General features: G+C 38.3%; 1 protein-coding gene and 1 long non-coding RNA gene across 2 annotated transcripts; both read left to right on the forward strand.

Annotated features, from left to right (window-relative positions):
- Nucleotides 1-7182: 7182 nt before the first annotated feature.
- Nucleotides 7183-7472, forward strand: LOC124328870. The gene is made up of 2 exons (XR_006916525.1): nt 7183-7253; nt 7317-7472. It is a non-coding gene; the product is annotated as an uncharacterized LOC124328870 (long non-coding RNA).
- Nucleotides 7473-9828: 2356 nt separating this feature from the next.
- LOC124320908 lies at nt 9829-13071 on the forward strand. The gene is made up of 8 exons (XM_046783812.1): nt 9829-10098; nt 10204-10296; nt 10367-10688; nt 10746-10900; nt 10973-11177; nt 11239-11490; nt 11568-12050; nt 12943-13071. The coding sequence occupies exons 1-7, from the start codon at nt 9970-9972 to the stop codon at nt 12047-12049; spliced, it is 1638 nt and encodes a 545-aa protein (XP_046639768.1). The 5' UTR covers nt 9829-9969; the 3' UTR covers nt 12050; nt 12943-13071.
- The last annotated feature ends 1015 nt before the right edge of the window (nt 13072-14086 follow it).

Here is a 14086-nt window from a genome sequence, read left to right on the forward strand (position 1 = left end):
GAAGACAAGGAGGAGGCCTTAGCATACCGATCTTGAATCAAACCCACATCTATATCTAGATCGAGTATCAGCAGTTGTGCGAGAGTGAGTGCGGCACAGCAAGATTGCCTGAGATTGATTAGGAAGCAGCTTAGAGAAGCAGACAACACACTCTTCTTTCTAGGAATTCCACTCATTGTTTGGTTGTAGAAATATAAGGAAACTACTGTTCTACCACTTTAGCCAGAGCCGGACAAGAAAGTGAACCATTTTTTGTGAATCTATGTAGTTGGCGCATTTGTGTTGATTGGGTTGAATAATGGAGCTAAAGGTGATTGCAAGTGCTAGCGAACATTTACCACAGACAACAATTGGTGACCTACAGAAGTGATGCATGTGATCGTACTTTTGACATCTCGAGCATTAATAAACTTCTCTGTTTGGGCTTAATTCAACAACTGGGTAATTGAGGCCGTCTAAAAGAATTTTCTTTGATCGGTATTTCACGGAAAGCTTACAAGTCAACAGAGCATTCCTAACAAGCAATGAGTTGTTACTTGGTGTCCATCCGTTTTGGCAATTTTTTTTTTGGCACTGACTTTGTCGTTTTTGGCACTGTGTTATTGTCTTTTTTCGGCACCACCGCCAGATTTTGTTCCAGGCGTCATATTTTTGGCAGGGTTGCCAGGCATTTGTGTTTTACCGTTTCGGCACTATGTTTTCCGTTTCGGCACTATGTTTTCCCATTTCGGCACTATGTTTCCTTCCGTTTCGGCATTATTATATTTATTTATGTGATTTTAATAATTTTATTGAAAAAGAAGGGTCAGTGAAAGAGGGGTTTACCTTGTCCCCCCATACGTCCCGACGGTTATCCTCGTCTCAAAAGTAAAAGATGGTATGATGGCCAGAAACTCGGGCTGCATTCAAGAGTACTGAGGTTCAAATCTCTGTCAAGTCGAGATTGAATTGTCAGAAAAATTGAAATTTTAATATTTTTAAATACAACAGCATCAGTACTGCAATATCATGCGGTTACATGTTACTTTAAATAAGTCAATTATGGGCTAATGGATAGCGAGCATTTGGAGCCATGTTTCTCATCAACTCCCATGTCGCCTGTGGTGTAGTGTACATCAACCTGGGCTGCCACTCCTGGCCGAGAAAACTTTTGGGAGAATTTTTTTAAAGGTTAGCATTTACCCAAAAAGCGATGCCAAAGATCCCCCAAAATTGTTAAAATTTGAAAAAAACCCAAACTTTAACATGAAATATCTCCCGAACGGCAGGGAACATTTAAATTCTGCAAAAACAAGTGAATCCGGATTAAAAAACTGGATATGCCTGAATTATTACAGATTTTTAGGTCCCATAGCAGAATGGGAAAAAGGGGTCAGTGGATTTGGTTCCCTTGAGTGGTGGATTGCTTGTTAAAAGAATTTTTGTATTAAAATGACAAAAATAAATTTCTCAACACCGCATCACCTGCGGACATATAAGATAATTCATAACTAAGACATAAAGATTGGAAGACTGGAATTTCAAACAAAATAAGAAAAAGTGAAAACTGCCTATCAAATGGAAAAGTCGTGACCCGCCCGACAATTCGAGAGCAGAGATATTGGCAACCAAAGTTTTTTTTCTAAAAATGAAGATTGCATTATTTTACTAATGATTTTAAAAACTCATAGAGAAACCAAAAATTGCATTTGTTTCCTTTTTTTGGTGTTCATGTCCGATCTTGATTTATCAATCCCCCACTTTATCAATTCATCATTTAATGGTTTTATTGTCATCTATTTTGTTCAAATGGAATTCTGATGGAAAAAATAAATTGCTACCCACCTTCAGATTTACTCTAAAAAGTGTTCTCACTGCGGGTTGGTTTCTATTGATTTGCCCCGAGATATTGTTTACCCACAAATAAAATGAAATAATGGTAATGAAATATTAAAATATTCTGGACTGAATATAAAAAGTTTGCACAAATAGAAAAGAATTAGATTAGATAAAGAACTATTTGCTAAACCCATCTTGAATCAACAAAAAACTGTTAACATAGAGATGCAGATTACTTTATTTTCGGATGGTAATCTCAAGCGACATTTTAATGAAATTGTGAGTGTGAAAAAAGACTTCGCATTTTCGAGTTTAATTTCACATTTTGAGTTATCATAAGATGAAAACCGAAATGATTCTGATAATGAAAAAAATAGTTGATTCTAAGAGGGAAAGAATCGTTGCCTGCTGCGGTGTATGTGTGAGTAAGATTTAATCTATCATTTGTTTTCAAATTTTGTTGTTGTGCTAGAACTATTACTTTCTAACTAGTACCATCTCTCCATGTGATGCATTTGTTGGTTTGATTGTTAACTGATTGGACGCGAGGTTATATTTCTGGAATGACCACGGACTTCCAATGACCTGAATTCCATCGTATGGACGCAAACAAGTCTAATAATGGTTTCAGTAAATTGGTATGGGGTTCGAATGTGCTAATCTTTTTGTTACTAGATTAATGTGCAAATTTTAAACCCAGGCGAATGAATCCCAAGACCCTTGATTTCGCGAATGGTGCTCTTTCTGCCGGCACTCAGCCGACTAAAATTCTAAAAATACTGCTAGATAAATTTGGTTCCAAACTTATTAGCGAAAATCTGATTGATATAAATCAGAAATTAATAGGTTAGCAAACCCATCTATTAAACGTAAAACCTTCTTCTTTGAACTAATCAAGAATCACTTTTTTCTTTCGTTAGGGAATTTAGGAGACGATTGGAGCAGTGCAGTTTGATTCCTTGATAGTCTACAAAAAGATCCAAACTATGTCGTGAAAGTGTTGCATGACCCAGAACTGCTATTTTTGTTCAGATAAAAAAGAAACGCAATGTTTACAAAATGTACGGAAAAGTCTTTGGGGTAGATGGGACGTACAGAACGACACAAGCTGAATTTTTGCTGTATCACTTGGTAAAAGAAGACAATGGTGATAGTCAACCTGTTTTTTTCTTCATATGGGAAGTGACGACGAAAGCTATGTCTGCAAATATTTTCACATGCAATGAAATTCTTCATTGAATTTGGTGGGTTTCTTATAATTAAACTTAACTGTATCTACTGACTAACGACGTTTCCATTTCATGATCATATCCGACAAATACTGCGCTGAGATAGCCCCGTTGGACAATTCATGTGCTTAGGACAACTTGGAGGATAACTTGGACAACGCTTCACTCATGTGATTATATCCTTTGTCAGTTTCACGCTTTCTAGGCTGTGGACGTCTACATAAAGAAACCAAAGGACGGCGAACGGGTGGGTGGCATGTGAACGATAGCCCCCTTCGACAAATGCCCCCTGGCTTTGCTCCAATTGCCCTCCGACTGGCGCCCCCAAAAATAAATGCCCCCCGTAACTAATGCCCCCCCCCTAATTAAAGCCCCTTAAACAATAACAACTGACCCCTTTGTCAAAAATGTATGTATTTGGTCATCAATTACTCAATATAAATAACTAACATTTAAAAAAGAACATGGAAATTCCGAACAACGAAAAAACAAATGAACATGTGATAACATTAACAATATCGACGGGGTACCTTAGTAGCCAGACGTGGGCGACTGGTAGCTAATACAAGGTTTGGCAGACGTTGTACAGAATTTTTAAAGGGAGGAACAAAATCAGGCTCGCTAGGAGCAGCGACTGCAAGAGCTCCAGAAGCTGTAGATGGAAAATCAGGCTCAAGAGAAGAATTATCCACTGAAGAAGGAGCACTAATCTCTGCTCCAACTGGAAATGCCCTTATTGTTCCAGCCAAAAAGCGTCTCCTAGGTTGAATGGTTTCCCTTACAGGCGAATCAGCTCTGTTACGACTTCTCAGATGAAAATAATGCTAAAATTTAAAAAAAACTCAGAGATGCATGTTTTTTAATTATGCATTTACGTCTAGCTCAGTAAGATTCCTTGATTTTCTTAGGAATTCTCGCATGGATATTACTCCTTCAATGAAGTCCTTCTCATTTTTGGCGATTGTGTCATTTCTCTTACACTTTGCCAGAGGCTGGCTTCGAGTTTTTCGAATGTTTTGTGATTCGGCTAAGTAATCGCGAGCTTTGGAATCTTATGCTTCTTTCATAAAATCTAGAAAAAAATGAACGTAACAAAGAGCAATAGAATTTTGTAAATCACAGGGATTTATTTACAAAGAAAATCCCAAATCCCAAACCTCTTCTCAATAAGGCTGTTCGATGCCTTGAGGGCTGTCTCGTTACTATGACAATTAAGCCCCTGAAAATCTATCAGAAAACTACTCCCGCCCTTACTGCCTGGTTTCCTGACTGTTTGGGCACTTAGTTCCACCAAAAAATAATAGGCGGAATTTATTTTCGAAAAGCGTGGTCGGATTTTTATCATCAGCCACTACCTACAGCCCAATACCGGTTGAAGCTTATCAGTCTGTAACGGCTCTCATCTAAAATGACAAAGATGACGGAAATGCAAAAGCCATCTCCTTATCTCTGAGTTAATCGTGGAAGTGGATTTCAACAGAAACCTTTATCGCCTCGCCTGATGTAGCGTAGCTATTGCACATGCCCCCAATAGATATATCATGTATCCCGTAGTAATAAGATATACCACGCGCTGCTATATAACGCGCTGCCCCTTGTAGTTAAGAACATTAGTTCTATTCACTGTAGTCACGAATACACATGTGAGAATATTACACCTGATGGTTCCTAGAGTTGAACTTGAACGAATGCCATATTTACGCCAATTAATGGATAATGCTGAACCACTACATCAGTCAACTCAACAAAGTAACGATTGTGGATTTGAAATTTGACAAATGTCTCCCCCTCGGCCGACTAATAATCGTGGAGCTGGACGTCAATCAAGACCACCTTTGTCTCCTGTAAACCGTGGCGCTGAACGTGAACAAATGCCTCCATTTCGACCGGTTGATAGTCGTGAAACTGAACCCGAGCAAATGCGACCACCCCAGTCTACTGCAAACCATGGAGCTGGACGTGAAAAAGTACCTCCATTTCGACCAATTGATCATCGTGGAGCTGAACAAGAGTAATTATTGTCATCTCCTTCGCCTGCTAGTCGTGAAGGTGAACGTGGACAACAAATCCCCCATCTGGACGGCTGATAATCATGGAACTGGACGTGATCAGGTTCATCCACCTCGGTTGCCAGTTAATCAAGGATCTGGACATAAACATCTGTCTCCGTTTCGGCCATCTGGAAGTCGAGTTGCTGAACCCGGGAAAATGCGACGAACTCGTTCGCCTATCATTCGGGAAGTTGATCGTGAACAAATGCCTCTATCTCGACCGGTTGATAATCATGCAAAAACGTGACGAAAGAAGACAACTTCCACCAAGAGAGAACCGTGAAGCTGAAATTGAACAATTCCGTCTGTTTACCACGTCATCAACGAGGACAAGGTGATGCGGTAGACGAGATTCTTTACATGCTTAGGCAGCAACAGTGACAAATCAACGTCTTGGTAAATGGTGGGGGCCTTCACCAGCCCCTCGAAGAGAATCATGCCCTTAGTGAAGTCCTTCGACTGCAGTCCAATAATAAGCTGGAAGAATTTGAGAAACAGCTTCAGAATGATAATGTTAAAAAAAAATTGGTATTTTGCAACACAAATTGGAATGGTTGACACAAAATAATTTATATTTCTATATTTTCAGGTGGACTTCATAAGATTCGAGGGTGGTGCAACAGCGAAAGAAACTATTGAAATAGCCTTGAGGGCCATTTCAAAAATTGTCTAGGTAAATTGGGAAGGTAAATTGAAACTTAAGTCAAAAAAACAAAATTTGAAGGGAGTCGTATAAAAAAAAATTTGTTTGGTAATTTTAAAATTAAAGATTTCATTAATTGATGGTCTATTAATATTTGTTAATTTTTTAGCGACTATCAAATCCACAAATGCTTTTTCACAGACCGACAAACACAAAATGATTGGATACGTGAAAAATTGGTTACGCCATGCACCGGCAACTCAGCAAGAGCCAAAACGGATGCTTGAAGAGGCGAAAGAAATTAATTTGAAGAAAATTTACATTATTTATGTGTGCAATTATTTTTTTGTTGAAAAGGCTACGCGTTAATGTGCGTTGTTTATGTTTTATTTTTTAAAGAAATAAAACTTTTGTTTTCGTTTAAACGTTTTACGGGTAAAACTAATATCAAATGAAGCGTTTTGTTTTTTATATGCAACGTTAATTATAGGGTAATTTCTGGATTTTTAATATCTTGCGCATGTCCACACCAAATGTATTAGATAGCTACAGTACCTACCTAAAGTTTGGGAACGCACGAGAGAACCTTATGAAAAAAGGTGTTTTTCTCGGCGTCCCCAAAAATCCAATTTTCGTCTGATTGCGACGAATTTTTTTTTTAGCCGTAGCCATTACGAGTGGCATGAAGCTGATTTTATTTTAGATTTTTCCTATCAAGGGAAGAGTAACTTTTAACTCAAGCCCTAAGTTTGGGAACGCTCCGTAGAGTTATATGGAAATAAGGGTACTTTAAGGGGGAATAACTACAGAACGGGTTAAGATAGGAAGATGCGGAAAACTCTGAAATGAAGAGTTTCACTAGCTGGACAGCATTCTTCATTTTCAGATTTTTCCCGTCATATTAATTGTAGTCAATTGTAAATTGAAAACAGTTTTTATTTTGTGGTATGGCCCGTTTTTGTCCCTTTCTCCCCCCCCCCCCCATTTCCACCCACGCCAGGTTGTCACCCCCTCGGGGGCAGTTAACTTCCCCCTTTTCTTTTAAGTTGACTGCACTTTATTAACTGCCCTTTACTTGCCCCAAGCGGCACCGAGTTTCCCGTAGGGATTCTGTACAAGTTTTTTTAGCACCGGATGATGAGTTCGAACCATTCTCCAGAGATGGCGCTGATCATATTTTGAACTGCGCGCCTCGAAAATTATAATTTTTTGAACTGCGCGCCTCGACAAATCTGCCCTCTATGCTGGCATCTAGGCTGTAGCGACTAAAATTTAAAACTTAAGTATGAATTTCGCGTCAACGATCGCTACCTATCACCTGTGAAACCGGGTAATAGCTCTGTTGTTTATACTGCCACTCAAGCACTCCAGACACTAACTAGAAATACAGTGAATCGCAAGAAGATAGAAGAGTTGCTCAGAGTCTCAGACACAGAACTTCCATTTCAAGAAAGTTTACTACGTATGAAAAACTATCCATCACATCCAGTTTCCTTCAAGGAGGAGAAAAATGTCGTACAAAACTGAATCAAATAGTTTTTTAAAACCAGAATTTGATCAAAATTGTTTTCTTAGTGGTCGTCAAACAGACCAAATCAAACACAGCTCGATGAATTTGAAGAGTATGTGAGTGAACACAAGGGACTTCTGATGGATGACTAAGTCTCACGAGTTACATAAATTAGTCATGAACTCCAACAAGCCTGGGATTTCAGATCAATGAGTCAAAGCCCTAAAAACTGTATTGCAGGTATTTGTCTGATGTTGAGTAGGGGAGAGTTGTACTATTTGTCGCTTTTTTTGTTTTTGAGCCCCCACTTCTTTATTTCTCAATATTTTTTATCCCCGCTAGGCTTAACAAAAAGAGGAAAAAATTAGCTATAAAAAGCGTATTTTTAGTTTCTGACAATTTGCTTTGTTTGAAACCAAAAGCGCTTTCCCTACTAGCACACATTGTCCATAGAACGTCCATTGGATATCCGATGGTGCATTTTCCGTTTGTCCGTTTAGCGTCAACTACGGATATCCTATGGATGGTATATTTTGATCCAGATATTGGATGGTTGCGGATGGTCATACTGGGATGTCCTATGGATGTCCATCTGGTACCAATCTCGGATGTGAAGTCAGCCGTACATTCGTGATGAGTATTGGACATCGTATGGATATCAGAATAAGGATCTGAAACGAACAATTAATTCCACATCCCAGATTGGTACCGATGGCCATCCATAGGACATCCCAGTATGGACCAGTTTTCTTGATCAAAACATTCCATCAATAGGATATCCGTAGCTGACGCTAAACGGACGGACGGGTTTTCGTTCACAGGATATACATAGAACGTCCTGTGGAAATTGTGTGCTAGTAGGGGAGCTGGAATATCCCCTTTGTTGTTTCCAATTTACAAGAACAACTGTAGCATGGATACATAATACTGGCACTGCATTCAGGAATCCCGGGTTCGATCCCCGATGAAGTTAAATTTTAAATTTTTCCCAAATTTTTAACTGATACCAAAGACGTCCATTTTTTGGACGTCCATGGATATCCAAGTTGGACGTCCACAGGAGATGACATTAGTATATCCTGTAAACTTCCCTAGGACGTCCAACTCGGATACCCAACTGGATCGGCTCTGACATACATGGTATATCCTATGGATATCGCTGTGCTAGTAGGGTTGAAAATGAAGGAGGGTGAGTCGAGTTGGGGGGCAACATGCTCATGTACGCGGGGTAGGATGGCCCATGTTATTCTTACGGGCTAAAAGAACACCTGGCGATGGCGTCATCAACTAAATTTTCCGAAAAAATCTCTAACCCAGCAACACAAGTTGCCCCGAGAAAAGGTTTCTTTGTTATTATTGCGTTTTCAAGCAATAATGTTGTTGATAAAAATAAATAAAAATTGGTTTCTGAAAGAGGAAAGAATTTCTTTTCAGAAACTATTTTTCATAAATTTTAAGTTAACTAGGGAAGTCCACAAAAGAAAAAAGAAAACGAAATGGACGACACGATTTAAGGGCCAAAAAATTATTTTATTTGCTGTATCCATACTACATGGAGTATTTCCGTATTTTTTTTTTAAAGATGCGCATTATTAAAAACTATAACTGGTAAAATTTAAATGCAATCCCTCGGTCGCAAGAGGACGAAAAACGCTGGTTGACAAGTTACCCACTACCTCCGTTGCCCCGTTCTCCCCTATGTTTAAGTGAATTCATCGCTCATCAATATTTATGTTTTTATTCTTTTTCAGTGCTCTATGATTCTGCTTTAAACTCACCCTTTTGCCTTTTATCTGAGCAAATTTGTCATCATTACCAATATTATTCTTAATAATTTTGGTTGAATGGTTGTTTAAAGGGATTGCTGACAAAGATATCAGACCTGCGGTGGTTGGTTTTCAGTTATTACCAAACTTATTACAATGTGAAAAAGATTGGCGTTAGAGATTTCTCTAATCTCTCAGTGTTGTGTTATTGGTTTTGTTCTATTTTATTTTAAAGAAACGATAATCTGTCTGTATAATCGGGAAGTTACAGTATGTTTATAAAACCTTGGTGGGAATATCAGATGATGACATTTCTGTTTCTACACGACGCTGGACTTTATTCGCACAAGCGGAAAAACCAAATTCCAATCGATCGAAGAAGATGGAAATGATTTACTGAAACTTAATTGCCAATCAAAATGGTACGACGAGTTTTAATTTTACTTGTTATTGAGATAATTTAAACTTAATTAAACGATTGCTAATGCGAATCACGATGGGAGCAAATGTGCAATCGTCAATCGACAATTTAAATTTAATTAAATTTTAATTTTCCTTCACCCACAGTAATTGTCAGTTCTCTTTTTATAATACCATTATAAAACATAAAAACGCGGGTTATAAATTAAATTAATTTGAGTTAATAATTGATAACAACTTTTTTTTTCATTTTCCCTGTTTGACCATGTCCGCAAGGTAATCTCCGCTTCAGTAAACGTTAGATTTTCTATAGCCACGTACAAAACAAATAACATCAGACCATGAGACTGACATTTAAAAATTCTAATCGAAAATTTATCTTCTTATTTACAGACACAAAGACCTGTTGTTCTCAATTTATCACTAACCTTTAAGTTGGACGCAACTACAACAGGTCCAAGTGTATAAATTGAAACGCACGTCCAGTTTGAAAACACAGTTTCATCTAGCTATAATTTCGAATAACATAAGAATGGCGCATTTTTCTGTCGCCTCACTCACCCAAGTTGTTTTGCTGTGGGTTTTCATCTGTTGGACGCCGAGTTCGACTGGCGCTGCCTTTTACTTGGAGGAAGAATTCCTACAACTGAAGGAAAATTATGTAAGAATTAATTTAAATTTTCCTTTTCACGTAATGCTTCTGTTGTCGACAGTTCGATTCAATTTGTTATTTTTGATGACTTATTTTAATTTTATTTACCAATAGATTCAAATGAAACAAGACGTGACAAGTTTGAAATCGACAGCGATTGAACAGCAGGCAAAAGTGACACAATTGGAGGCGCAACTTGAACTAAATGTAAGTCTACTGGTGTTAGTTTAATTCAGAGTTTCACGGTGAATAAAACACTTTTGCTTTTCTATGAAAGAATGAACGAAGACAAGATTTGGCATTGAAAGTAACTCAGTTAGAGGCCAAAAATGTCCAACTGGAAGTCAAACTTCAGGATCAAGAAAGAATTTTAACTTCCTTATTGGAAGCGGCTGAACTTCCGGTTTCCACTGATTCAAAATTATTTCCAGTTAATAAAAAAATTTTCATTCAATCAACTGGAAAGATCGGAATCCCAAGGACATGCAGAGAACTTCATGCGGCCGATCCTTCACTTCCATCCGGAATGCACTGGATCGATCCGGACGGACAAGGTGTCGGCGATAACCCAATTTACGTTTACTGCGATATGACATCAGGTGAAATACTTACATTTCCAATTCAAGATCTGATTCATTATCTTTCCATAAAAACAGGATCGACCTCAATTGTACACGATAGTGAATCTTCTATAAATGTGGGCCACTGCGCCGATGCCGGGTGCTATTCACGTTCCATCAACTACAATTCGTCAATGGGACAAATCAAAGCTTTGATGGAATTATCCACTGAATGCCATCAGTCGATTAGAGTCAGTTTCAATTGATTAGTTTAATTGATTTTATTTTATTTTCACGTTTTTTTATTTTTATTCTATTATTAGTACGACTGCAACTATGCTCCATTCGAGTTAAATGGCGTCGCCTATTCCTGGTGGAATGACAGAGAAGGAAATGCGCAATATTTTTGGGCCGGAAGTAACACGGGCGGAGTTCACACCTGCCAGTGCGGAATTGATGGAAACTGTGTCGATTCAGCGGTGAAATGCAACTGTTACACGATTTCACCAATTCAATTAGTCGACGACGGTGACTTACGGTTCCCACGATTATTTAGAATTAAAATTAATAAAATTAATTTTGTTTGCAGGTGTCATTACCGACAAAAATGTTCTGCCCATCACTCGTTTGAATTTCGGACGAACTCAACTGGAAACTTCATCCGGCGTCCACACGCTGGGCCGACTCGTGTGCACCGGTTTAGTGACTTTGACTGGACTGCCAAAGTCGTGCCAAGATTTGTGGTTAATTGGCCACACCCTGAACGGATTTTATTACGTCATGGGATCGGCGAAAATGGAATCCGTTTACTGCGATTTCACTAAACTACCGGACGATGCGGGTAAATGTCTGATGATTCTCAAGAATTATTCAGTTGCAATTATTAACTATTTTCTAATTCTATAATTGATGGATAAGGTTTTCAAAAATGGATCGGATACGCCGACGTTAAATCGGCACCCGTCCATTTCTACGTCCAAAGAAATTCTTCATTTTCCACAATGTACACTCCGATTCCGTACGATTTGGCGGTGATGAACGAGGGACATGCCATGGATTTGACATCGGGGATATTCACGGCACCGCGACCGGGAATTTATTTTTTCTCTTTTGCGGGAACGGCGTATCTTTCATCTTCATCTCCTGTTGCGTTTCATTCTCGTCTTATTTCGAACGGGAATCTAATCGGGGCGAGTTACGTCAGAGAAGATAACGGCCCCGTTAATCAATTGAGTCCGTTGACCCTCCAGTCGACGTTGAACTTGAAAAAAGGCGATCAACTCTGGGTGGAAATTTATTATTCTTCTAGTTCATCCTCGTCTTTGTATGACGTCAGTACCCACCACTTTACCCATTTCATGGGTTTCATGTTGGAGGAGGAAATTGTGGCGTCCCTTTGAGGTTTCGGGTTCAACATTACAACTATTATACATGTGTAACTGTGAAACGATTTATCAAAATTCCAATCCGTAAACGAATTAGACGCGAGTGAATTTTCTCCCATTTCAAGGCCTTCCGTTTTTTGTCAATCTGGCAATTAAAATTGCTTTTTTGTTCTTAATGTCTAGAGTTTTGCAGATAGAATTTTGAAACTTGGCTTGTGTATTTAGTAAGTGTAATTACATCCACAGTTCAATTTTGGTAAAGAAATGTCCATTCCTTAATGAATTGGAAACGAATGAGTTTATTTCCCTTCTCCTTAAAATTCCCTTCCCCAAATTTTCGTGTCGACGTTCATTTTGCAAATTTTGGATGTTGAACCCGAAACCTCAAAGGGACGCCACAATTTCCTCAAATGGGAGAAAATTCAATCGCGTCTAATTCGTTTACAGATTGGAATTTTGATAAATCGTTTCACAGTTACACGTGTATAATATAGTTGTGCTTGTGCATGAGTAAACATAAGGGCGGGGGAATAGAAAAATTTGTTTGGATTGCCACAGTTTTTTCAAACAAAAAAATTAAAATTTCTTAATTTGTTTTCCTATCGCAGCTCGAAATTTAATAACATCAACCCGAGAATGAAACGCTTTTATTCCCTACGTCTATCTCGGTTATCTTTAGCAAATGCGTTTCACTTTTTTGGTTTTCATTTACAAATGTGAATTTCGGCCGCCGAAATGGACAGACGCGCCATCTATTCGCTGGGTATGAAAATGAACAGCAACGACAGCACAAGCACAACTATTATACACGTGTAACTGTGAAACGATTTATCAAAATTCCAATCTGTAAACGAATTAGACGCGATTGAATATTCTCCCATTTGAGGAAATTGTGGCGTCCCTTTGAGGTTTCGGGTTCAACATCCAAAATTTGAAAAATGAACGTCGACACGAAAATTTGGGGAAGGGAATTTTAAGGAGAAGGGAAATAAACTCATTCGTTTCCAATTCATTAAGAAATGGATATTTCTTTACCAAAATTGAACTGTGGATGTAATTAGAGAGCAATTTAACATTTAAATTATTTCGTGTTATAGTTAAATGACACGATTGCTAGTGCTAGGGGCTCGTGTACTCGTCGACAATTGGCAATTCAAATAAAAATTAAAGTCCTAATTAATTAAAATTATTAAAATCCTGCGACCGTGAGAAGGAAATAATTAAAATGTAATTGAATCAAATTAAAATAGTGAAAAGCTCCCTTTAAGGTAAACAAGATGTGTAGACTGTAGTTGCATTCGTGTTTATTCGAGCGAAATAAAAAAAATTCAAAATAAAATCAATTTTTATATCTGCCAATCAAAAGAGTTTTTCACATCCCCTGCCCTTATTTTTAGAGATACAAAAGCGAAATTTTCTGGACGAGTGCACAACTGTTATTAGAATTCACCAATAAAAAAATTATTTGAAAATTGCAATCCGTAGGTGAATTAGAGGCAAAAAAATTTTCTCCCATATTAAGACCTGCCGACTGCTTTTTTGTCAATCTGGCAATCAAAATGGGTGTTTTGTTTGTAACGTCTAGAGTTTTGTAGATTGAAACTTCAACAATTGGTGTATGTATTAAGTAAGTGTATTTGCATCCACAGACAAATTTTCGTCAAGAAATGCCTACCCCTTAATGAATTAGAGTCACACGAATTATCTACCCTTTCCCCTTATAATTCCCTTCCCCAAAATTTCGTGTCAACATTAAACAAAAACGTTCGGGTCGAAAATGTTTCGTGTCGCCAATGATGTTGAACTTCAAAGGGCCGCCACAATTTCCTCCTCCAACATCCATGAAGCCCGTGAAATGGGTCGTGTGGTCGTAGGCCTACGTGTTGTCATACAATTTCGAGGATGAACCGGAAGAATAATAAATATCTTAATTCATAGGGCGAAACCCGCCACCCCCGCCCCCCCCCCCCTCACCCCTCCGGATTCACCATACCGAATCAGATTCATGTCATTCATTTTGAATTTCATGTTTACTTTTGCTTTTTAAATGTT

Source organism: Daphnia pulicaria, chromosome 1 (genome assembly GCF_021234035.1).
Source record: "Daphnia pulicaria isolate SC F1-1A chromosome 1, SC_F0-13Bv2, whole genome shotgun sequence".
In the NCBI taxonomy this organism is placed as follows: domain Eukaryota; kingdom Metazoa; phylum Arthropoda; class Branchiopoda; order Diplostraca; family Daphniidae; genus Daphnia; species Daphnia pulicaria.

Coding starts and splice junctions, on each gene's coding strand:
- LOC124320908 (XM_046783812.1), top strand. CDS start 9,970: ATGGCGCATTTTTCTGTCGCCTCACTCACCCAAGTTGTTTTGCTGTGG. Junction 11,178..11,238: donor AATTCAATTAGTCGACGACG/GTGACTTACGGT, acceptor TTTTGTTTGCAG/GTGTCATTACCGACAAAAAT. Junction 11,491..11,567: donor TAAACTACCGGACGATGCGG/GTAAATGTCTGA, acceptor TTGATGGATAAG/GTTTTCAAAAATGGATCGGA.